The 22,311-nt window shown below is 40.4% G+C and overlaps 1 protein-coding gene across 1 annotated transcript; it reads left to right on the forward strand.

Moving 5' to 3' along the window:
- Nucleotides 1-1,277: 1,277 nt before the first annotated feature.
- Nucleotides 1,278-22,279, forward strand: LOC106093220 (dihydrolipoyllysine-residue succinyltransferase component of 2-oxoglutarate dehydrogenase complex, mitochondrial). Its single transcript, XM_059363438.1, has 7 exons — nucleotides 1,278-1,546; nucleotides 2,011-2,114; nucleotides 2,231-2,335; nucleotides 9,414-9,974; nucleotides 10,500-10,644; nucleotides 21,592-21,897; nucleotides 21,968-22,279. The coding sequence occupies exons 1-7, from the start codon at nucleotides 1,463-1,465 to the stop codon at nucleotides 22,100-22,102; spliced, it is 1,440 nt and encodes a 479-aa protein (XP_059219421.1). The 5' UTR covers nucleotides 1,278-1,462; the 3' UTR covers nucleotides 22,103-22,279.
- The last annotated feature ends 32 nt before the right edge of the window (nucleotides 22,280-22,311 follow it).

Below are 22,311 nucleotides of genomic sequence, written 5' to 3' on the forward strand. Positions count from 1 at the left end.
TAGAAAAAATCACAGCTATGTTATCAAGCCTTTAATATTTACTACAAAATCAAAACAAATATTAACAAGTTAGAGCGTGCTAAGTTCGGCCGGGACGAATCTTTTATACCCTCCACCATGGATCGCATTTGTCGAGTTCTATGCGCGGTATCTCTTTTTGGGCAAACAAAGAATATTTGATAAGAACTGTTATGCTATTGGAGCTATATCAAGTTATTATCCGATTCGGACCATAAATGAATGCTGAACATAGTAGAAGTCATGGTGTAATATTTCAGTTCATTCAGATAAGAATTACGCCTTGTAGGGGCTCAAGTAGCAAAATCGGAAGATCGGTTTATATGGGAGCTGTATCAAGTAATTGATCGATTCAGACCATATTAGACACGTATCTTGAAGGTCATGAGAGAAGCCGTTGTACAAATCGGATGAGAATTGCGCCCTCTAAAGGCTCAAGAAGTCAAAACCCAAGATCGGTTTATATGACAGCTATATCAAAACAAGTGCCGATTTGCACTGCGTTGGTATGGTGCAGTCGTTGAAAGTGATACCAAAACACCACGTGCAAAATTTCAGTCAAATCGGATGAGAATCGCGCCCTCTAGAGGCTCAAGAAGTCAAGACCCAAGATCGGTTTATATGGCAGCTATATCAAAACATAGACCGGTATGGCCCATATACAATCCCAACCGAATTGCACTAATAAAAAGTATTTGTGCAAAATTTCAAGCGGCCTTCTTTACTCCTTTTATAGTTGGCGTGCTTTCAACAGACAGGCGGGCGGACGGACATGGGTAGATCGACTTAAAATGACATGACAATCAAGAATATAAATACTTTATGGGGTCTCAGACGCATATTTCGAGGTGTTACAAACAGAATGACGAAATTAGTATACCCCATCCTATGGGGGTATGTACTCAGTTGTTCGCATGACCTCACCTTATAAGGGCATTCTGTACCCAACTATAGGCAAGTTTCACTGGCGCACCCTGTAGGTTTTTGAATACGGAATGCTAAAGAGGGTCTATTGTACAATAATCGTTTAATCACTATTGTGCACTTAACTGCATCATTAGTATTTTTTGTGAATACCGCTGTTAGTATACGGTTATTGGTGCAAATGCCTAGTAGTAGTTTATTATGCCTGTATAACATTTTGTGAATACGACTGCTATACTTCAATATAATAATACGGTTGGTAATTAGAAGGTTTTTCAAATCATCGAGTCACCCTGTCTCTTTCTACACTTCGCTGTGGAAACACAACGACGTTGCTAACTTTACGACGGTGCTGTTTCACTGTTTCGAATCGGTGCTCATGGGTCGCATGTCAACGGTCTGAAGAAGAAGACCAGTGGAAGAATTTTTCTGGACCCAACATTTATAGCAAATTAAGTTTGACGAAAGTGAACGGCTTAATTCCATTGCAAAAAGAAAACGAACGAAAAACGCTTGAAAAATGTCCGGTATTATATCGCTAACTTCGCGGCGCTTACCGCGTAATGTTCTTAGTCTAGGCATGCAAGCGGCTCGCAGCCAAGAAGTAAGTCTTCTCTGGAATATATGAAAAGAGTGCAATAAAAATATTCGCATGGAATGGGGCCAAGCAGGCGTTCCCGATAGCACACATTCAGCCACGCCATAATATGTAGTGTCACTAGAGGATGTCATAAAGCATTCTCCCACAGCATTATTATGTAATTTGATGAAGAAAATACCTAAAGAAAATCTTATGTGAAGTGAAATTCCCATTTGTCGTTTCTGTGGTGGTGCTCTGACAGCAAAATTATGAATCATTCACGTGATGTGAAATTTTTGTGTTTGCTACTCCCGCAACTTTCAAATCATAAATGTGTTTAACTTTTTCGACTACAAAAAAGTGGTCTCGAGGAAATGTGAAAATGTGTTGTGCAATCAACAGATTTTTTTTGTTGGTTCTTTCTTCATATCAATTTTATTACAAAAGAATAGTTTCTGCGATGCATGATGCATTTTTTCAAATTGCAGGTTAATACTGCCAACGCTGTACGCCAGTATGCCAGATTAGCTTCCAGGCAGAGCCAACTCTTGAGCCAGATGGGTGAATCACAAGCCACCGTCAGTGCCTGCAGGTTAGTGTGATGTCACAGGTCTACACTTTTTGCTGTTGCTGCAGCCGCCGCCGCCGCTACTGCCACCGTCATTGCTAATGCCAAATTGTTTACCCTTTATGTTTCGTTCTTTACAGGCCCTTGGTAGCAAGCCAATGTTTCCATACCAGTGTTAATCTATGGCAACTGGAAACTGTTAAGGTGCCACCATTTGCTGACTCTGTGTCGGAAGGTGATGTGAAGTAAGTAGAACATTAGTGCTCTTCTAATTCCTTTGCAATAATTCCAAGTACCACTCACTTTTAGCGGTAATTGAAAGAATCGTATGTGTGTGTGTATTTTTTTTTTGTTTGCCAAGGTCTTGCAAGTAGGTCATTACTTTGAAGTGTTAAAAGCTCTCCCGGTTTTTTGTAGCTTTTAATTTTATAAAAATGTTTTTGTTATTGTTAAAAGTACGATACAACAACAAGTGATCATGGTTTATGGCCCATTAGCTTAGCAACCTCTACCGTGAGGGTGGCAAAAATGTTGGACTTATTTGGAATTAAACGTTAAAGCGGGTGTTGAGTATTAACCATTAAAATAATTAGTCCCTTAAATTGGCGGTTCAACAAACCACAGGAAGGTTTTTTTTTTGTTTTGACTCATCTACAACGAATTATACCATGTGACGTTGATATTAACTTCTAAGAACCAAATAAAATCCCAACATTAAATGCTATGCAAATAGAAACAAAAAAAATTTAATTTTTGCTGGTGAAGATTCTTGGCGAATCAAAAATCGTGATACAGATAGCCGGTCAAATGTTTTTATGCAACATCACACATTTTGCCTTACTTTTGAAAGTTTTTTTGCTGTGGTATTCTGTGAATAGAAGGCATTGAACGAAATGGTCTATAGCCGGAGAATATCCTGCAATGAAATCTAAAAAAATTTAAATATCCATGAATTGAGCTGTATTCGCTGCCAGAGGAGAACTGCATTTTATGATAGGCTGCACAACTGCTCTTTATAGAGCGCACCTCCGATTTCAGTGAAAGTGTACACTTATTTGGCCTGAGCCCAGTAACACGATTTTAAGGTCCGTATTTTCGGCATAGGCCCGCAAACATAGGGGTTAACAAATGACAAAACCCGACGAACATATTCATTCATTCATTCATACATTCGGAAAATAGAACAGGCCTGATGAAACTCCATCTCCATACATATCTGATAGTTATTGTAGCTATAAAGGACCGATCGCCGCGTCATTATTTGGTAGTCGTAGGGGAAACTGTTGTTCAAAATTTTGAGGAGATAAAATAATGTCTGTGCACACAAATAAATATGGACGGACATTCGAACAGACAGAAAGATATAACTGAATCGAATCACTGGTATAGGTGAATGTCCATAGAGGAATGTGACGGATTAATACCAGTACACTCTTTTCAACCCAACCAAACCTATATCGAATCAAAATGTGGTTCTGAGTCGATGCGTAAACTTGTCAATCTATCTCTATCCTTCAGGATGTTACAAAAAATGCACTAAGTTATAATAACCTGTGCCACATTGCTGTTGTTGTAACTACATTTGCATGTGGAGGTGGCGATCCTCATCATGCTCCTGTACATGAGCGAGCTCGTCCCGGTCCAAAGGACCGATCGCCGTGGGAACAGGTTGGTCATTGGTTATTTAATGGCGCCGATAACCCGCCTTGTCATAACGAGCATCATAGGCAATCAGTATTTGTGCAAGAGCAGGTCCCTCCCGGCCTCTCATTGAGACCCTCCGCTCAATACCGCTGATTGTCCGCGACTGCTGCTCGGTAGCTCGCAGGTAAGCTCCTCGTAACAGCAATGAACACCACCAGATCGGACCTTACTGTTTAGGACATGTCAATGCATTTCTTATGGTAACGAACATTTCGCCAGAGGGGCATGCTGCGCTTAACTAAGGACCTCAACCTGTCTCTGAAAACCTTATAGTTCACGATATTTAGAAAATGGGCAGCGAATCCTGTAACGATTTCCTTTTTACAGCAGTAGCCGAGACACTAACACTTCCGATTATTGTGGGAATAGGATTGTCCGCCTTCACGACGCATGTTGGTGTCTCATTTAACAGCCTTTACAGGCTCTCCACAATCAACTGACGAAGTAAACCTCCTCCGGCAAACCAGAGTAGTACTTGCTCAGCTACTTTCAGGCAGATAGAACTGTGCTATCATTGATATAAGCGTGCTATAGTTTTGTTGCGCTCACAGATATCCCGTTGAATCTTGGGTACACACCTTTACGGAATATGAAAATGTACATTAAGTGATTTTGCATTTGCATTGTTCTCCAGCGTTCAAATCGCTTAATGATTAAGTCTTCTAGGAATGATTCAGGGGGTATATCCAACTGTGAGCCTAGCTGGATCATTTTTTGTGGCACAAGTTTACGCCACTTATCAAATGTCTGCCAAATTAGGCAAACATTAAGTCTTGTAGAAGCTTAAGAAGTCAAAAACATAGACTATATTTATTTATGGACCTATGCGGTGCATAAATGTACTTCACTTCCCAAATTTCGCCCAATTCTTAGAAAATTTAGGCTTCGGACAGCTTAAGAAGTCAAATTCGGGTGCTTCATTTCAATTGGATAATAATAGCTTTTGGCAGTCGGAAAGACAGAAATGAAAATTTTTAGGCCATATTTGGCAAGAATGCTAAATGCAAATTTCCTCAAGGACATTCCACATTCCGAACGGAGAGCAAATTTCTCACTAGTGGGAAGTTAACCACCAGCAGAAAGATTAGCCTGGTTTGCCGGATATGTAAATAGATGTTTTGTGTTAAGGAGTCCTGTCTTACATGCAGAGTTACCGTTGAGCATTTTTAAAAAGGATCACACAAGAAGGGTATTTCTTCAAAAGAGGGTCAAAGCCTTTTTTAGTTTAATCGTTTGTTTGACACATCTATAAAAGATTGGGCCACCATAGCTCAGTTGTTAGCACGTCCGCTTTTGTAGCTAAACGCCTGGGTTCAAATCTTGGCGAGATCGTCACAAATTTTTCAGCGGTGGTTATCACCTCCTAGTTCTGGGGACACTTGTGTGGTAATTACCTTGGCTAATCAGTTGTGTAAATTTCTCTACTAGGGTAAGTTCGGTTGGTCAGCATTTCTAGGTTCTGAACAAAGTGTGACATCTGATTCAGAGCCTGATTCCAATAATTCCTGCAGATTATTTTCCAAATTGTTCACTGCCACCGGGTTATAATCGTTTGCCTGTATTTTTCCTCTATGGAATCAGCTGATATCGATACATTGGCGGACGAATCGAATACGAACATGTTACTAGATTTGACGGTGTAACGTAAAAGATAACACTAGGGAGCAAAAAGAGTAAACAAAGAAGAACTATAGCAAAAATTAAAAAAAGGTTTAAAAAAAATGGTATTGATTAAAAAGGGTGGAAGTTTATGTCATCCCACCGATTGTTGCCCGGAAGAATTGGTTAAGATAGTAGCTGAAATCGTCCTTTACTTTAAAGATCTTGGTCTCCTCGTGCAGGTGATTGATAGACTGCGTTCTGTCAGTTCTACACGTGTTCTCACTCTCACTCATTTTAATACACTTAACTATGTCAGTGTCGGCGTATTGTTCATGGTTCATGTGCACTAACTTATATTTACTATAATCCCAGTAAACGTGATTGATCAGAAGAGGAGCGCCAGGTTGTTCAACTGTCAATTTATTGTGCATCCCGAGAGTAACAGCGGTAGTAGGAGAGCCATTCGTCGTATCCGAGGTCTCCGAGCTGAAGTCATACGTGACTTCCATTCGCCGAGCATCAGCATGGATGTCAAAGACTGCATAGTACATTAACGTCTCTGCTTGCCATTACCGCACACATTTGCCGTGGCTTCAATCAGCTCAGGCCATGTGATAGGACGGTCCTCGTGGCACTTGGCCTATCGAAGACATTCGACATGGTCAGCCATGCCAAATTATTTGAGGACATCGCCAATAGGTTCCTCCAGCAGGCCTGAAACGCTGGGTCGCGAATTATCTGTGTAGTCGCCAGTTATTTGTGGAATTTAGGGATAAGAAGTCGAAGCACCGTAGAGTGAAACAGGGAGTTCCCCAAGGTGGGGTGACATCTCCGGCACTGAATCGCCTCTCAATAAGTCCATTGTTACGCGTGCTGTGTGGCATGTGGCACCGTCTTGTTGAAACAACCACATGACATGCAAGTCAAGCTCTTGCATTTTGGGCAAAAAAAAAGCTGGATATCATCTCACGGTATCGCTAGTTACGTCACGATTTGCATCATCTTTGAAGAAGTACTATCCAATGATGTCACCAACCCATAAACCGCACCAAACTGTGACTTTTTCTGGGTAGCTCTTGCAAGAATAAGTTTCCATCGTTCAATAGAAGAAGCGCGCGATGAACTTTCTTAACACAGCTCCCATTTGATAATAATATTCCCATTTGTAAGACGATTCATGGGTAAATTATAGACCAAACTGAAGATGTTTGACAGTGAAACAAAAGGCGAAACGTGCCTGAACTGTTTAAACCAGTGTTACCAAAGAGATAATAGGTAAAAATTACCCTTAACCAAAATAATCCGACAAATTTCTGTTTTATAAATGAGACTTATGTCCGAACATTTGTATTGTGAAATGGTCAATAAAGTGCGCAAAATTAATAGGGAATTATTTGTTTATTCTACATTGCAGATAACTTGTTATCGTCGTTATCTCGAGTTTGTTTTATCAATTCACAAAGAAGAACAAGTATGAATATTCATTATTCGCGTCTAGTTAAAAATCATTTTACTCAGCACTTAAGTCGATATTATTTTTATTAAAAACTGCAACCATGTATATGCTACTTTGCTGGGATTAGGTTAGAATGAACTCTAATCTAGAAATGTGATTTATGATTCTTAGATAGTTTTGTTGTTAGCAGACCTTTTGATAAAGAAAGAGGCTTGTTATTTTGGCGCAATGCCTTGTTAACAATTTTTAGAGATAAGATTTTTGAAGCGCATACATACAAAATCACTCAGAGAATTGATTAGTATAAATACAAATCTATAAGTTTTTTTTAATGAATAGCATTATCGAAAATCGGTAGTAGGTATAGATTATATTCTGCAAGGAAATTTTGAATTTTTTTGTACATTGATAGTACATAAATAATCTTTCGCTGTTTAGATATTAGGGCATTTTCAAAATATATTACGATTTGTTGTTTGTAGAGAAATTAGGAAACCACTTGCAGAAGTTTTGACTTTTTTGTAACTAATACTTCATAAATAAACTCTGCTGTTTAGATATAAGCAGATTTTTAAGACAAATAATGATTTGTTGTTTATAGACTAAACTAGCCGAACCGGGCCCGATCCGCTGCGCCTTCTTTAACTCTCTAATATCTTTTTAGGGTGGGGACACTTCGCCCTGAATGCGGATATCGAATTCGTGCCATTGTAGCCTATGACGCTGAACGCGTTCGAATCCTGGTGAGAACATCGGACAAAACTGAGTTTATCCCCTCTTAATGTTAGCGACATTTGCGAGGCACAATGCCTTGCATGGTCATTTAAAAAATTTTCCTCAAAGAGGTGTTGCACTGCGGGGAGCCGTTCAGAATCGGCTATAAAAAAAGGTCCTTTATCATTAAGTTTAAACTTGAATTGGAAAGTACTCATTGATGTGTGAGAATTTGCCCCTTCTCGGTTCCTGGTGGTAATGTGCTTCTTAGGGTAATGTTCTCATTAGAGGAGGCATGACACCTCAGACATTTCGACTCAAACATAGACATCAAATTCATGCCGCACTTCCAAATCCCTTTAATTTGAGGTCCATATTGCCATGGCCGGTAAATATGAACCGTTTGGAGGGCGTTTTGGGGCTGGGGCGGCCACGGGCACTTTGCACTGAAAATAGATATTAAATTCGTTCCTTATTCCCAACGGAAATGAAGTTCACTTTAGGGGGTGCTTTAGGGCGTACCCCAAAGCACTTGGCTTCAAAATTGAATATCGTTTCGTTCGTCTTCTACTCTCAAATACCTTTTCGTTTTCTACTCTCAAATACCTTTTCGTTTTCTACTCTCAAATACCTTTTCGTTTTCTATTCTCAAATACCTTTCATTTGAGTCCCATATTGTCATAATGGGTCAAATAACTCATTTGACGTATCTTAGGAGCAAAAGCACCACCTAGACTTGAACGCAAATTTTAATGTGATATTCGGTATCTACTCCCTAATATCTTCCATTTGTATCCCATATAGCCATGGTCGGCTAATATGCCCATTTGGGGGTATTTAGGGTGGGCGACCTTTCATTACTTGGACCTAATGTTTTATGCCATATTTGTAATCTACTGCCTAATACTTTTCATTTGAGTCCCATATTGACATTAACTTCGAATATATCTGTTTAAAGGAGTTTTGGGCTTGGGGGGACCCGCTGGGTACTTGGACCCAAATTTTAATACCATATTCGTTTTCTGGTCTCCAATACCTTTCATTTGATACCCTTATTGTGCCCATCGGACTACTTTCGGATATGGGTGGTGTTTTTGGGGTAAGCAGGAGGGTCCATCTCCCCCCGAAATCTAAAGATTATATAGCCTATGTTTCCTTTCAGACAAACGTACACAATTTATGAAAATTTTAAGAAAATCCGTTCGGCCAAGTATCATAAAGTCATAATGGGTCTAATGGCGTTTTTGTTTTGAGGGGTGGCGTGACCCCCTATATTTCTATCTGATTTTTTATGCCAGATTCGTTATCTTCTCCCGAATACCTTTCATTTGATACCCATATTGTCCTTATCGGTCCACTTTTGATTTTGGGTGGTGTTTTTGGGGTAACGGTTTAGGATCCGCCCCTTCCGTTATAAATAAATTATAAAGCATATTTCCTACTTCCTGACCACATTCATAATCTACTCGCGAATACCTTTCATTTGAGTCCCATATTGTCATGATCGTCAAATAAACCTATTTAAAGAGGTTTTGAGGTTGGGGCTGCCCCCAGGTACTTGGACCCAACTTTTATTATGAAATTCGTACTCTACTCTTGCATACCTTTCATTTGAGTCCCATATTGTCCCGATCAGTCTACTTTTATTTTTGGGTAGTACTTTTGGAGTAAGGGGGAGGGTCCGCCCCCCTCCAAATATCAAAAAATTATATAAGCCTATGTTTCCTTCCAGACCTTCCTTCCAGATTAGGAGCTTTTCTTTAAATGTTCAATATATTTGCTCTTATTTTTTTTTTCTAAAAGTCCCTAATGTCCGATATTTTGATATCTTTTCAAATTTCCTTCAGATTCACAGTCAAAGTTGGTGATTATGTTAAGGCGGATCAAAACGTCATGGAAATTGAAACCGACAAGACCACAGTTGGTGTGCCAGCTCCCTTTGGTGGTATTGTAAAGAAAATTCTCGTAAGTGACGGCGACACCGTTAAAGCTGGTCAACCTTTGTTTGAATTGGAGAAGGCTGAAGGTGGTGCTGCTGCCGCTGCTCCAGCTGCCGAAGCTCCTAAACCAGCTGCTGCTGCACCTCCTCCACCACCACCACCAACTCCATCACAGCCAAAGCCTGCTGCACCAAAGCCAGCAGCTGCAGCTCCTCCACCACCACCTCGTCCCACACCACCACCACCAGTCAGACCACCACCTTCTGCCCAAATTCCCGTGGCCAGCATACGCCCCACGCCAGCACCACAAGTGAAAGTACCTCCAGCTGATTACTCACGTCAAATCACTGGTACTCGCACCGAGCAGCGTGTCAAAATGAATCGTATGCGTCAAAAGATTGCTGCCCGTTTGAAGGAAGCCCAAAATGTTAACGCCATGTTGACCACATTCAATGAAATCGATATGAGGTAAGTTTTTTTATTACGACGAAGTAAAGAACTATGACATCTTGAGAAAATCCACAACAAGATAATAAATTATTCTTGAATGAATAACATTTTTGATAAATTAAAGTTGCCTACTGCTACTATTGTTATTGGCTCCATTGGTCATTTAAATGAGCCAATAACTCGCCTTGTCATATCGAGTATCGCAGGCATTCAGTACATAAGCAAGAGTCGGTGTAGCCTCTCACTGAGACTCTCCATTCGATGCCGCTGATAGTCCGCGACCACAGTTGCAACTACTCCGTTTATGGAGCATCTCATTATCCGCAACCTGTGGATGCGCCCGTTCAACCGTAGCGCAGAGGTTAGCATGTCCGCCTATGACGCTGAACGCCGTTCGGACTCGACTATAAAAAGGAGGCCCCTTCATGGGCAAATTTGCATTTGCAAATTACTTGTTCTGTGGGTTTTCTCACGATTTAAAACCATTTGATTTATACATACTACGTATTATTCTTATATTATACTGCTCTTTTTTTTTTTTAGTGGTGCCATGGAATTCCGTAAAGCTAATTTGGAGGCTTTCCAAAAGAAATATGGTATTAAAATTGGTTTTATGTCTATCTTCACCAAAGCTGCCGCTTATGCTTTGCAAGATCAACCCGTTGTAAATGCGGTTATTGATGAAGCTGTAAGTATTGACGTTAACGAAGTATTTAAGAAAATTTTATTTTTTTTTTGCTTTTATTTGGGAATTTATTACTGTAATTTAAAATTTCGAAGGATTGAATGGATTTTAGACTCGTTTATGAGTATGGAAAAGAATACATGAATGTCTTGAAAAATATACAAACCAGGGGCCGAACTACCGCATACGTGATCGTGCTTAATGAGTGTTATACCAATTGTATATACAGTTTGATGTCCAAGATAATGCTCGATTTAAACATTCGCGTTCTTAAATTTCACAAATCTCCGTTCAATAAAGAGATACATTATTCACAAAAGAGAGATTTCGAACGATTTTACTCGTTCACGTATGCGGTAATTCGGCCCCAGTAGGGTAATACAGTTTAAAATCTATCAATATACTGAAAGATATTAGCTGTTGTGGCCACCGTAGCGCAGAGGTTAGCATGTCCGCTTATGACGCTGAACGCCTGGGTGCAAATCCTGGCGAGAGCATCAGAAAAAAATTTTCAGCCGTGGTTTTCCCCTCCAAATAAATGCTGGCAACATATGTGTGGTACTATGCCATGTAAAATTTCTTTCTGTTCGGACTCGGCTATAAAAAGGAGGCCCCTTATCATTGAACTTTAACTTGAATCGGACTGCACTCATCGATATGTGAGAAGTTTGCCCCCATACCTTAGTGGAATGTTCATGGGCAATATTTGCAATTTTTGTAGCTGATGTGGCAAACATAGTCGGAACTAGGTGTTGGGGCTAGGGATGCCAACTTAGTACTTTTCGGACTACATTTGGTGCTTTTTAGGTCACCCAAAACCCGAAAATGTTCCACCTAGTGCCAAACGAAAAAACACTAAGTGTACGCTTTTTGCGTTTTGAGTTAGTGCTTCTTTACTCTTTTGGAAATTTTAGTTTGTTGATATCACGGGGAGACAATTCTGAGAGAAGTTTCTCCTATTCCTACAGAAATAGGAGAAACTTCTGTCATATCAATGAATTAAGACCCATTAAAGTTACAGGCTAATGATCAGGGATCACTTCTGGCCGAGTCCGAACGGTGTGCTACTTAACCACATTTCTCCGTAGAAAAGTCTTAAATGGCTGATAACACCACAAATGTTGCCAGCATTAACCCGTATCGCTCTGGTGTTGCCATAAAGTAACTCAAACAATTTCAGGGTGATTCGGGTTTATGAGAGGAACACCACCAATGAAAATTTTTTCTGGGGCTCTACCCGGGATTTAAACCTGGGCGTTCTTTTGGGTTAACCAAATCAACAGTGTTGCCATATAGCAACGCAAAAAAATTCAAGATGATTCGGGTTTATGAGAGCAATACCACCACTGAAAAAATTTTCTGGGGCTCTGTTCGGGATTTGAACCTGGGCGTTCTTTTTGGTTAACCAAATCAACGGCTGAAGGGATTCCCTGGCGACACCCCATTGTTTTGCATCCGTTGTGATTGCCAAATTTTTCGATAAAATTATGTACCTTTTTGTAAAATTTTCATAACATTCAAGTGCTTTTTTAATCTTTTTTTTACACATAATTTTACTCTTTTTTACCTTTTTAACAATTTTTTTTAAGCTTTTTGCTGGTAAATTGTTGGCATCACTGGTTGGGAGAGCTGCCAACTTCTTCAATCGGAGACCTCTGGTCCATGATTGTGTTCGTCGTAGAATAAATGAAATGATAAGATGAGAGAAAGAAAGAGATAGAGTAAGATAAAGAGAGATCGTAAGATAGAGAGAGAGAGAGAGTAAAATAGAGAGAGAGAGTAAGATAGAGGGAGAGAGTAAGATAGAGAGGGAGTAAGATAGAGAGAGAGAGTAAGATAGAGAGAGAGTAAGATAGAGAGAGAGTAAGATAGAAAGAGAGGGAGTAAGATAGAGAGAGAGTAAGATAGAGATAGATAGAAAGAGGGAGAGATAGGGAGAGGGATAGAGAAAGAGAGATAAAGATATATAGAGAGAGAGAAAGATAAAGGCGGCATAGAGACAGAAGTTTTTAAGGCAGCCCACCAGCCGTCCCAGGAGCTTACAGAAGTTCAGAATGACTCGGGGTTTGATAGACTGTAGAGAGCTCGTTGAGGAGGTGAGGTGTTCATCCATTATCCTAAGCCTTCTCCCCGCCATCGCGAGGCAGTAGGTACACCACCGTTCCCTAGTCCGTCTCATCCCCAACCACACACCACGTCCTGGAGAGCGCTATCAACTGACCGACCCTTGGTGTAGGCATGCTGGTAGCCGGTTATCAACGATTTGTAAACAAAATCCATGATGTGTCATAAAGACGAAAGACTGATTGGCCTAAAGTCCTTGGGCCGGGATTGGATCGGGTTTCCCGTCTTGAGAATGAAATGGATCCTAACCTCCCGCCACCCAGTCGGCACAAAGTCAAACAAAACACAAGCCCGGCATGGGATGATTATGAGCGCCACACGGGTTGGAACTTTGAGCTCCGTTTTGTGTGATGGGCATCGATGTTGTTGTTGTAGCCACATAGCTCTTATGAGTGAGTAAGCTCGTTCCGGTGAGTAAGCTCGTTCCGGTCCAGAGGACAGATCGCCGCGGGGCATGGTGACCACTGGTAATTTAAAAGCACCAATAACTCAATATTTATGGAAGAGCCGGTGCCGCCCGGCACTCCGCTCGTTACAGCTGATTGTCTGCTACTGCCTGTGGGTACGTCCGGGCTCGCAGCTAAGCTTCTCGTGACAGCGAGAATAAATAAATGACAATAACGTATCCGCGGCGATCGTTCCTATGGACCGGAAAGAGTTTGCTCACCTATAGAGCTCCACATACATATGTGGCTACAACAACAACAACAAGCTCTAAATATTCTCCCTAGACGCCGCATGACATACAGTGTTACCATCTGCGGCAGGTGACATAACTCATCTTTCAAAGATGGATCAAAATGGATGATGGATGGATCATCCAGCGAACTGCTCAAATACAAACAGCATGCCTATGTCAAGGGAAGGTCGGTGGAGACTGCTCTGCACGAGGTTGTGCATAAAATAGAAGAATTATTCGATGCCAAAACGTACACACTGGCGGTATGCATTGACATCGAGGGGGCTTTTAACAATGTGCGGATCGACACATTGATCCAATTCTCAGACCAGTATCGGGTGGACCCGGTCCTTAGAGACTGGATAAACCATATGCTTAGGAACAGGTGGATAAATTGTGTGTCCAATGGCATAAATATAAGGGAGAAAGTGGCACAGGCCACGCCACAGGGGGGGCATTTTATCGCCACTCCTATGGGTGACCACCATAAATGACCCATTACGGATGCTGACTGGGGAGGAATTTGATTGTTATAACACTTCTAAGGGTAAAGGATCCGAACGAGCTATGCAGAAGGGCCGAAAGGGTCTTGCAAATGGCATATGACTGGGTTAGACCTAGAGGTCTCAATCTTAACCCAGAGAAGACTGAAATATGCCTGTTCACGAGGAAGACGAAAGTGGGCCAATTTAACGCACCACGTTTCTTCAATAAGACGATTTCGATATCTGACAAGGTCAAATACTTAGGTGTGATCTTGGACAGGAAACTGAATTGGGAGTGTCACATTCAGAAGCGTACTGAGAAGGCTCACAGATGTTGGACACTATGTAGACGGGCCGTAGGCTCGAAATGGGTCCTGATTTCTAGGATAGTCCCCTGGCTCTACAGGAGCGTGATTAGACCAATATTTACTTACGCTTCAGTAGTTTGGTGGACTGCTATGGAGAAAAAGTGCAACATAAGGACCATACAACAGGTTCAGAGAACATGACCAGGAACAACTTTTGCACAAGCTGTGAGGATGCTGAGGAAGAAGAGACTATAGAATATCTGCTGTGGCAGTCAGAAGTAATTACACTTAAGTTCTCATTTCTTTGGGGACTTGTTTCATTTAGCGGATGTGAACATTCACAAGTTGTTGGTCCTTTTTTAACCCGATCTGGATGGTTCAACGGTAGTAACTAGAAGGAATCTTTTTTCTCCTGGACGAAAAAGTCTAAGTGAGTCTGATGGCAGACTCCCATTTACACATAACTCAACTTGCATAGATGGATAAATTTTGCCAGCGAATGTTCCACTAAGGGACAGGGGCTAACTTCTCACATATCAATGAGTGCAGTCCGATTCATGTTTAAGCTCAAGGACAAAGGCCTCCTTTTTATAACCGAGTCCGAACGGCGGGCCGTAGTGCGACACCTCTTTGGAGAGAAGTTTTACATGGCATAGTACCTGACAAATGTTGCCAGCATTAGGAGGGGAAAACCACCGCTGAAAATTTTTTCTGATGTTCTCGCCAGGATTCGAACCCAGGCGTTCAGCGTCATAGGCGGACATGCTAACCCCTGCGCTATGGTGGCCTCCGAAAATTCTATTAACTATTTGGTTGATACTATAACATTTAGTGTGTTCTGTGGGGAAATGCTTCTCTCTGTATTATGTTAACTAGGTAAGGTATCTGTCATTCATTGCAATGGCCTGTTTAAAGCCTATCAGAGTCATATATCAGAGTCATATATCAGAGTCATATAAAGAAGATAGTCGCATAATTAAATATTATATGTTGCAGTTGGGAATAACTAAGTGTTAGCTGGCAGCTGTCATAAGTATTATTTAATAAAAGTATGAATAGCAAGGTTAGAGTAATTCAAACACTTGTACATACATACAAAAAGATGTACTTTCGTATCCATTTTATCTGTACATATGTATGCAGGTTTATCAAGTTTTTATATTATGATACCTTTATCTTTATAAGAGTATCATCATAAACTTTTATCATTTTCTGCTGTTGCGGACCATGTACCTCGCACTCTAGCCTTACAAGGGGGAATATGTCACACAAGTAACAAGTTATACGTAACAGTTTGCAAATCGAAAACAAATTTAATCGTACATTTCAAAAGTGTGTTTTTATATTTTTTTTAAACTTTTTACGCAATTTCTTATCACTCTGATGAAATGCTTGCCGCTTCTTTGAAATCAAGTCTCGCCGGTCGGGTGACTTGTTCGACGTCATTGATTTTTCATTGGCTACCAGCAAACTCTTTGTTTTGTTTATTTATTTCTTTTCTACACCTTTCGCTGGTCACGATGTTTCAATTTTATGGTGTACTTGTAGTTGCTGAGTCGGTTCTATTATCTATTCCATTAAAGCATACCGTGTCGTAATGACCAAATCAAACAACATTTTATTTGTTTAGATGGGAGGGTGTATTCGTTATGTATCTAGATCATATATACTATGTATGTGTGTGTAGCTGTGTGTGTGTGTATATGGTACCAGTGAGGAGAATGCATATTTTTAGATCAACAAATCTTTTGGAATCCATGAGAATTCTATTTCAAATTTAGGTAATAAAACCCGTAGTTTTGTTTTGGCATTGGATTGAGTTTCATTTAGATTTTTGTAGTAAGATAAATAGTATTTTGTAATTAATATATAAGCACAGATGCTTTTTGTCAAATATGAGCAGATTTTTTAAATTTTATTGTTTGGTCGTATTAAATATATTGAAAAATATGTATATACAAATAATGCTTTGTTTAGCTATTAACTAAAAATTTGTGTTTATACAAGGGAATAGAATATTTTTGTCTACAGTCTTCAGTAGATGACTCAGAGTTCTCTTCGCTCTTTATACCCTTTTGTTGTTGTAGCCACATTTTTATGTGGAGGTGGCGTCCCTCGTCAAGCTCCTGTATGTGAGCAAGCGTGAGGCAAACAACCCCGCGAATTATCGGCCAATTGCGATATGCTCCGCTCTCTCCAAGGTCATGGAGAGCATGGATAATCACCATCTTGTGAGGTATTTAGAGTCTAATGGCCTTCTAAGCGACCAACAGTATGGGTTCCGCAGAAATCGCTCTACGGGTGACCTCATGGCACTTCTGTCGGAACGTTGGAGTCGCTCAATCAATCAGTTTGGTAAGAGTAAGGTTGTGGCTCTGGATATCTCCAAGGCATTTGATAGGGTCTGACACGGTGCACTACTATCAAAGGTTGTCGCATTTGGGGTCGGTAATGGCTTCGTTCGATTTATTTCGAGCTTTCTCAGAGATCGCACTATTCGAGTCGTTATAGATGGGTTCTCATCCAATGAGTACAAATTGACCGCATCTCTGTCATTCGTACTCATTCGACCATAGGCCAAGTCTTAGAGAGATTGAGGACAAGAGGCGGGTTATGAATTTGCGGGTTATGCCAGGATTTGCTGGCCATTTCTGAGTGGGGTCGAATGAATCGAGTAGATTTTATGCTGCTTGTTGTCACACAAACGATTCGCTGACCCATTACGATCATCTTTGTCTATCAACGGTGTAGATGTTGAGCAATCAGAAGCTCTTGATGTTCTGGGCATGAAAATACAAAGTGATGTCCGTTGGGCTAAACATGTATTCGAGGTGTCGAAAGAAGCATTCGAGTGTTTAGGCTTCCTTAGACGGTGTAAGAATTACTTCACTCCGTCTGATCTTCTTAACATCTACACCACTTTCATAAGGCCGAAAATGGAGTACAACTCACATGTAAGGGCTGGAGCTTCAAAATCATCCCTGGAGCTACTGGACCCTGTACAGAGGAGAGCGATGGCGTTGATTGGGGACACTATCCAACTCTATTGCCTCCCTTCATCATCGTCGCAATGTGGGTTGTTTGGCGTTGTTCTATCGGTACTTTCATGTTGTGTGTGTTCGTTTGATATTCGTCTTCTTATTCCTGATGTAAGGATGTATGTCAGGGATACTAGACATTCCAGGAACTCACACCCGTTTGTAGTTGATTGGCCAGCGGACCGCACAATGCATTATAGAGAGAATACTTATTTCGCCCGAACCGTTCGTATGTGGAATCTACTTCCGGCTAATGTTTTTCCCACCCACTTTGACATCCAAAGATTTAAGACAAATGTTAATAAGCACTACATCCTTTTCCCCCCTCCAATTCCTAATTTCCTCTCGCCAACGCAATACATTGCATTCATAGGGGACATCCCCTGTGTGTGGGATGGCAGAAAAAAAAGCTAGCGGGAACAAGGTAGCCATTGGTTATTTAAAGGCGCCATTAACTCGTCATATAGAGCATCATAGGCACTCGGCTCGATACCACTGATTATCCGCGACTGTAGCTCACAGCCTATGTGGTGCTCACAGTTATCCCGTGCCGGGTCACCACTACTGTGGTACAGGGTATTATAACTTAGTGCATTTGTTTGTAACACCCAAAAGGAAGAGAGCTAGATTAGAGATGGGCGATGGATACATAGCCAAAAGGTATTTACCCGGTAAATTGGATAATTACCCGGGTATTTACCCATTTATACCCAAAAGCTGGGTATATATAATTTTGCAGATATAGTATAGTAGTATAGATAGTATAAAAACATTTTTCAAAAAATTTTTGATGATTTCGTATTCTTTGTATATAAACCTGACCTTCTGATCTCATAAAATCGGATTTTAGTTATATGTAGCCGCTATATAGACCGATCTCTAGACTTAAAGTCTTGAGGCAATAAATTGGTAATTTTTCATTCGATTTCGATGAAATACGGCACAGTGCGTTCTGGTAGACGTCTATTCATTTCTGTGAAGTGCGGTTCTGATCGGACTATATTTGGATATAGCTGCCCTTAGACCGATCACCCGATCTCCCGATATAGGGTATTGAGGCCATAAAAGATCCATTTATTACCCGATTTCGATGAAATTTGCCACAGTGTGTTCTGGTAGACCCCTACTCATTCCTGTCAAATGTGGTATACATCGGACCATATTTGGATATAGCTGCCATATATACCCATCTCCCGATGTGGTGTAATGAGCCTATAAAAGGAGCATTTTTTTTTATCAAATTTCAATGAAATTTTGCACAGCGAGTTCCGGTACCCCTCTAAACATTCTTGTTGAATATCGTCCAGGTCGGACCATATTTGGATAAAGCTGCTATATAGACCCATCACCCCTTATAGAGTATTGAGCCCATAAAAGGAGGACTTTTCATTCGATTTGGATGAAATTTGAAACAGTGCGTTTTGGCACTGTTATGCCACCTTTTTGTTGAATATCGTTTATATTAAGTCATGTAGGGAATGTGGACCAGATACTCTACACAATATTCTCTACAATACTCTATATTGGGAGATCCGTCTATATGGTAGTTTTATCCAAATATGGTCTGATCTAGACGATATTCAACAAACAAGTGTAGAGTTGTCTATCAAATCGCACTGTTTTAAATTTCATCCAAATCGGATGAGAAATTCTCCTTTATGGGCTCAATACTCTATATCGGGAGATCGGTCTATATAGCAGCTATATCCAAATATGGTCCGATCTGTACGATATTCAATAAGAAGGTTTTGAGGGGTACAGGAAATCGCTGTGCCAAATTTCATTGAAATAGGATGAAAAATGCTTCTTTTATAGGCTCAATAAACAATATCGGGAGATATAGCTATACACTGAAGGATGGGGGTATATTCATTTGTTCATTCCGTTTGCAACACATCGAAATAATCATTTCCGACCCTATGAAGTATATATATTCTTGATCAGCCTAAAAATCTAAGACGATCTAGCCATGTCCGTCCGTCTGTCTATTGAAATCACGATACAGTCTTTAAAAATTGAAATATTGAGTTGATACATTACACAGATTCTTTTTTTTGTCCATAAGCAGGTTAAGTTCCAAGATGGTCTATGTCGGACTATATCTTCATGTAGCCCCCATATACACCGATCCGCCGATTTGGTGTCTTAGACCCATAAAAGCCACATTTATTATTCGATTTTGCTGAAATTTAGGACATTGAGTTATGTTAGGCCCTTTGACATTCTTCTTCACTTGGGCTCAGATCGGTTCAGATTTGGATATAGCTGCCATATAGACAGATCTCTCGATTTAAGGTCTTGCGCCCATAAAAGGCGCATTTATTGTCCGATTTTGCCAAAATTTGGGGCAGTGAGTTATGTTAGGCCCTTTGATATCCTTCTTCAATTTGGCCCTGATCGGTCCAGATTTCGATATAGCTGCCATATAGACCCATCTCTCGATTTAAGGTTTTGGGCCCATAAAAGCCGCATTTATTGTCCGATGTCGCCGAAATGTTTAACAGTGAGTTGTGTTAGGCCCTTTGACATTCTTCTTTAATTTGGCTCAGATCGGTCTGGATTTGGATATAGCTGATATATAGACCGATCTCTCAATTTAAGGTTTTGGGGCCATAAAAGGCGCATTTGTTGTCAAATTTCGCCGAAATTTAGAACAGTCAGTTGTGTTTGGCTCTTCGACATTTATCTGCAACTTGGCCCAAATCGGTCCAGATTTTGATAAAGCCATCATATGGACCGATCTCTCGATTTAAGGTTTTGGGTCTATAAAAGGCGCATTTGTTGTAAAATTTCGCCGAAATTTGGGACAGTCAGTTGTGTTTGGCTCTTCGACATTTATCTGCAACTTGGCCCAAATCGGTCCAGATTTGGATATAGCTGCCATATAGACCTATATCTCGTTTTAAAGTATAAATAAAAATATAAAAGGCGCATTTTTAAACCGATTTCACTGAAGTTTGACACAGTGACTTATGTTAGGCTTTTCGACATCCATATCGTATACGGTTCCGATCGGTTTATTTTTAGATAAAGCTACTAAAACGATCAAAATTTTGTTATACACAATTGAACAATGACTTGTACTTATTAGTATTTGGTCCAAATCGGATGGGGACATAAGGTGTGCATTTTTCACCGGATTTTGGCGAAAGTCCTGAGGTGGTGGGTATCCAAAGTTCGGCCCGGCTGAACTTAACTCCTTTTTACTATTTTTTATTTAAATGATAATTTTTTAAGAAAGCAAAGCTACCAATTTTATACCCCAGACGACCACTGTGGTACAGGGTATTATAACTTTGTGCATTTGTTTGCAACGCTTAGAAGGAGAAGAGCTAGACCCATCGATGAATAAACCGATCGGCTTAGAATCACTTCCTGATTCGATTTAGCCATGTCCGTTTGCTTGTCCATGTATTCTTGTGATCATGGTACAGGTCGCATTTGTTGTCTTCTAATGTTGGCGACATTTGTGAGGTACCATGTCATGTGAAACTTCTCTCCAAATAGGTGTCGGACTGCGGGACGTCGTTCACACTCGGCTATAAAAAAGAAGGCCCCTTATCAATGAACTTAAAGTTGAACCGGACAGTGATGTGTGAGAAATTTGCCTCTGTTCGTTGTGTATAGGAATGTTCATGAGCAAATTTGCATTTTCCCAAAGCGACATCTAAGACAATTCTTCGAGATAAAGCCCAAAGGGCAACGGATAACAGATGGTTACAAATTGAGGGCTGTATACACTCCATAGAGGTGGTCCGCCGTTGACTAGAACAGAAGTCTCACTCATCGTGTCCAACATGTCAGATCCCTTTCGATTGGAAAACATGCTGTTAGCTCAAAGGTTTCTACAAAATTTGTGAGATTGTCAAGGAAATACTAGGACATTTGCAGTGTATGTGTCCCGCACTGACAAGCAGGAGAAGTTCCACCTTAGTTCCTTAATTCGTTAAGACTTATCTAAATTAACGGATGTCTACATTTGCAAGTTTTGTGAAAACAATCTGGCTGCTTCAATGGTAGAAACTAGAAGGCGCTTTCTTTCGCTTAGTTTTGTATACAATGGATTGCAGATTGCTACTTAACCTAAACTAACCTAACCTACTTTGTACTTTCTTCGGGTATGGGCAATGTTTATTCTCTCCACCATAGGAGGTGATGAGGCATTATTTGAAATCTTTAAGAGTTAATCATTTGCAATAACTATTTTGTTGTTATGCAGTTAGTAATTGAAAGTGCAAGGCAACTATTTGCCATTTATAATTTTTTTTTAGTTTTTTCTTACTTAATTCTATAATAAAATTCCCTTCATTTTACAGGAAATCGTGTACCGTGATTATGTCGATATTTCTGTTGCTGTAGCCACGCCCAAGGGTTTGGTTGTGCCTGTAATTCGAAATGTTGAAGGCATGAACTATGCTGATATTGAAATTGCCATGGCCGCTTTGGGCGAAAAGGCACGCAAGGGTGCCATTGCTGTTGAGGATATGGATGGTGGTACCTTCACTATTAGCAACGGTGGTGTGTTTGGCTCTCTCATGGGTACACCTATTATTAATCCACCACAAAGTGCTATTTTGGGTATGCATGGCATCTTCGAAAGGCCAGTTGCCGTTAAGGGACAGGTAAAGTGGAAAAGTTTCGAACATACTCTCATAATAAACTTTAATAAAATTGCATTTTTCTCCTTGTCAGGTTGTCATTCGGCCAATGATGTATGTTGCTCTTACATACGATCACCGATTGATTGATGGTCGTGAGGCCGTTATGTTCTTGCGTAAAATTAAGGCTGCCGTTGAAGATCCTAGAATTATTTTAGCCGGCTTGTAAACCATTGAAAACAAAACCTTGAACTAGAACAAGTTAATAAAGGCAATTTTCAAATCAAAGGCATAAAGCTTATACTAACGCAACGGGAATCCTTAAAATTCACCAAACATCTGAATTAGAAGAATCTATACACTTTTTATTTAATAGATAAAGGAATAAACGTACATATTGTTGAAACGCCTTTGACTATTTGACCACGCAACTCCCTC

The sequence above is a fragment of the Stomoxys calcitrans genome, chromosome 2, assembly GCF_963082655.1.
Source record: "Stomoxys calcitrans chromosome 2, idStoCalc2.1, whole genome shotgun sequence".
NCBI lineage: Eukaryota > Metazoa > Arthropoda > Insecta > Diptera > Muscidae > Stomoxys > Stomoxys calcitrans.

Excerpts from the sequence above, each read along its gene's own strand:
- LOC106093220 (XM_059363438.1), top strand. The coding sequence starts at position 1,463 with ATGTCCGGTATTATATCGCTAACTTCGCGGCGCTTACCGCGTAATGTT. Across the intron at positions 2,336-9,413 it reads GTGTCGGAAGGTGATGTGAA|ATTCACAGTCAAAGTTGGTG; the intron begins GTAAGTAGAACA and ends AATTTCCTTCAG. Across the intron at positions 9,975-10,499 it reads TTCAATGAAATCGATATGAG|TGGTGCCATGGAATTCCGTA; the intron begins GTAAGTTTTTTT and ends TTTTTTTTTTAG.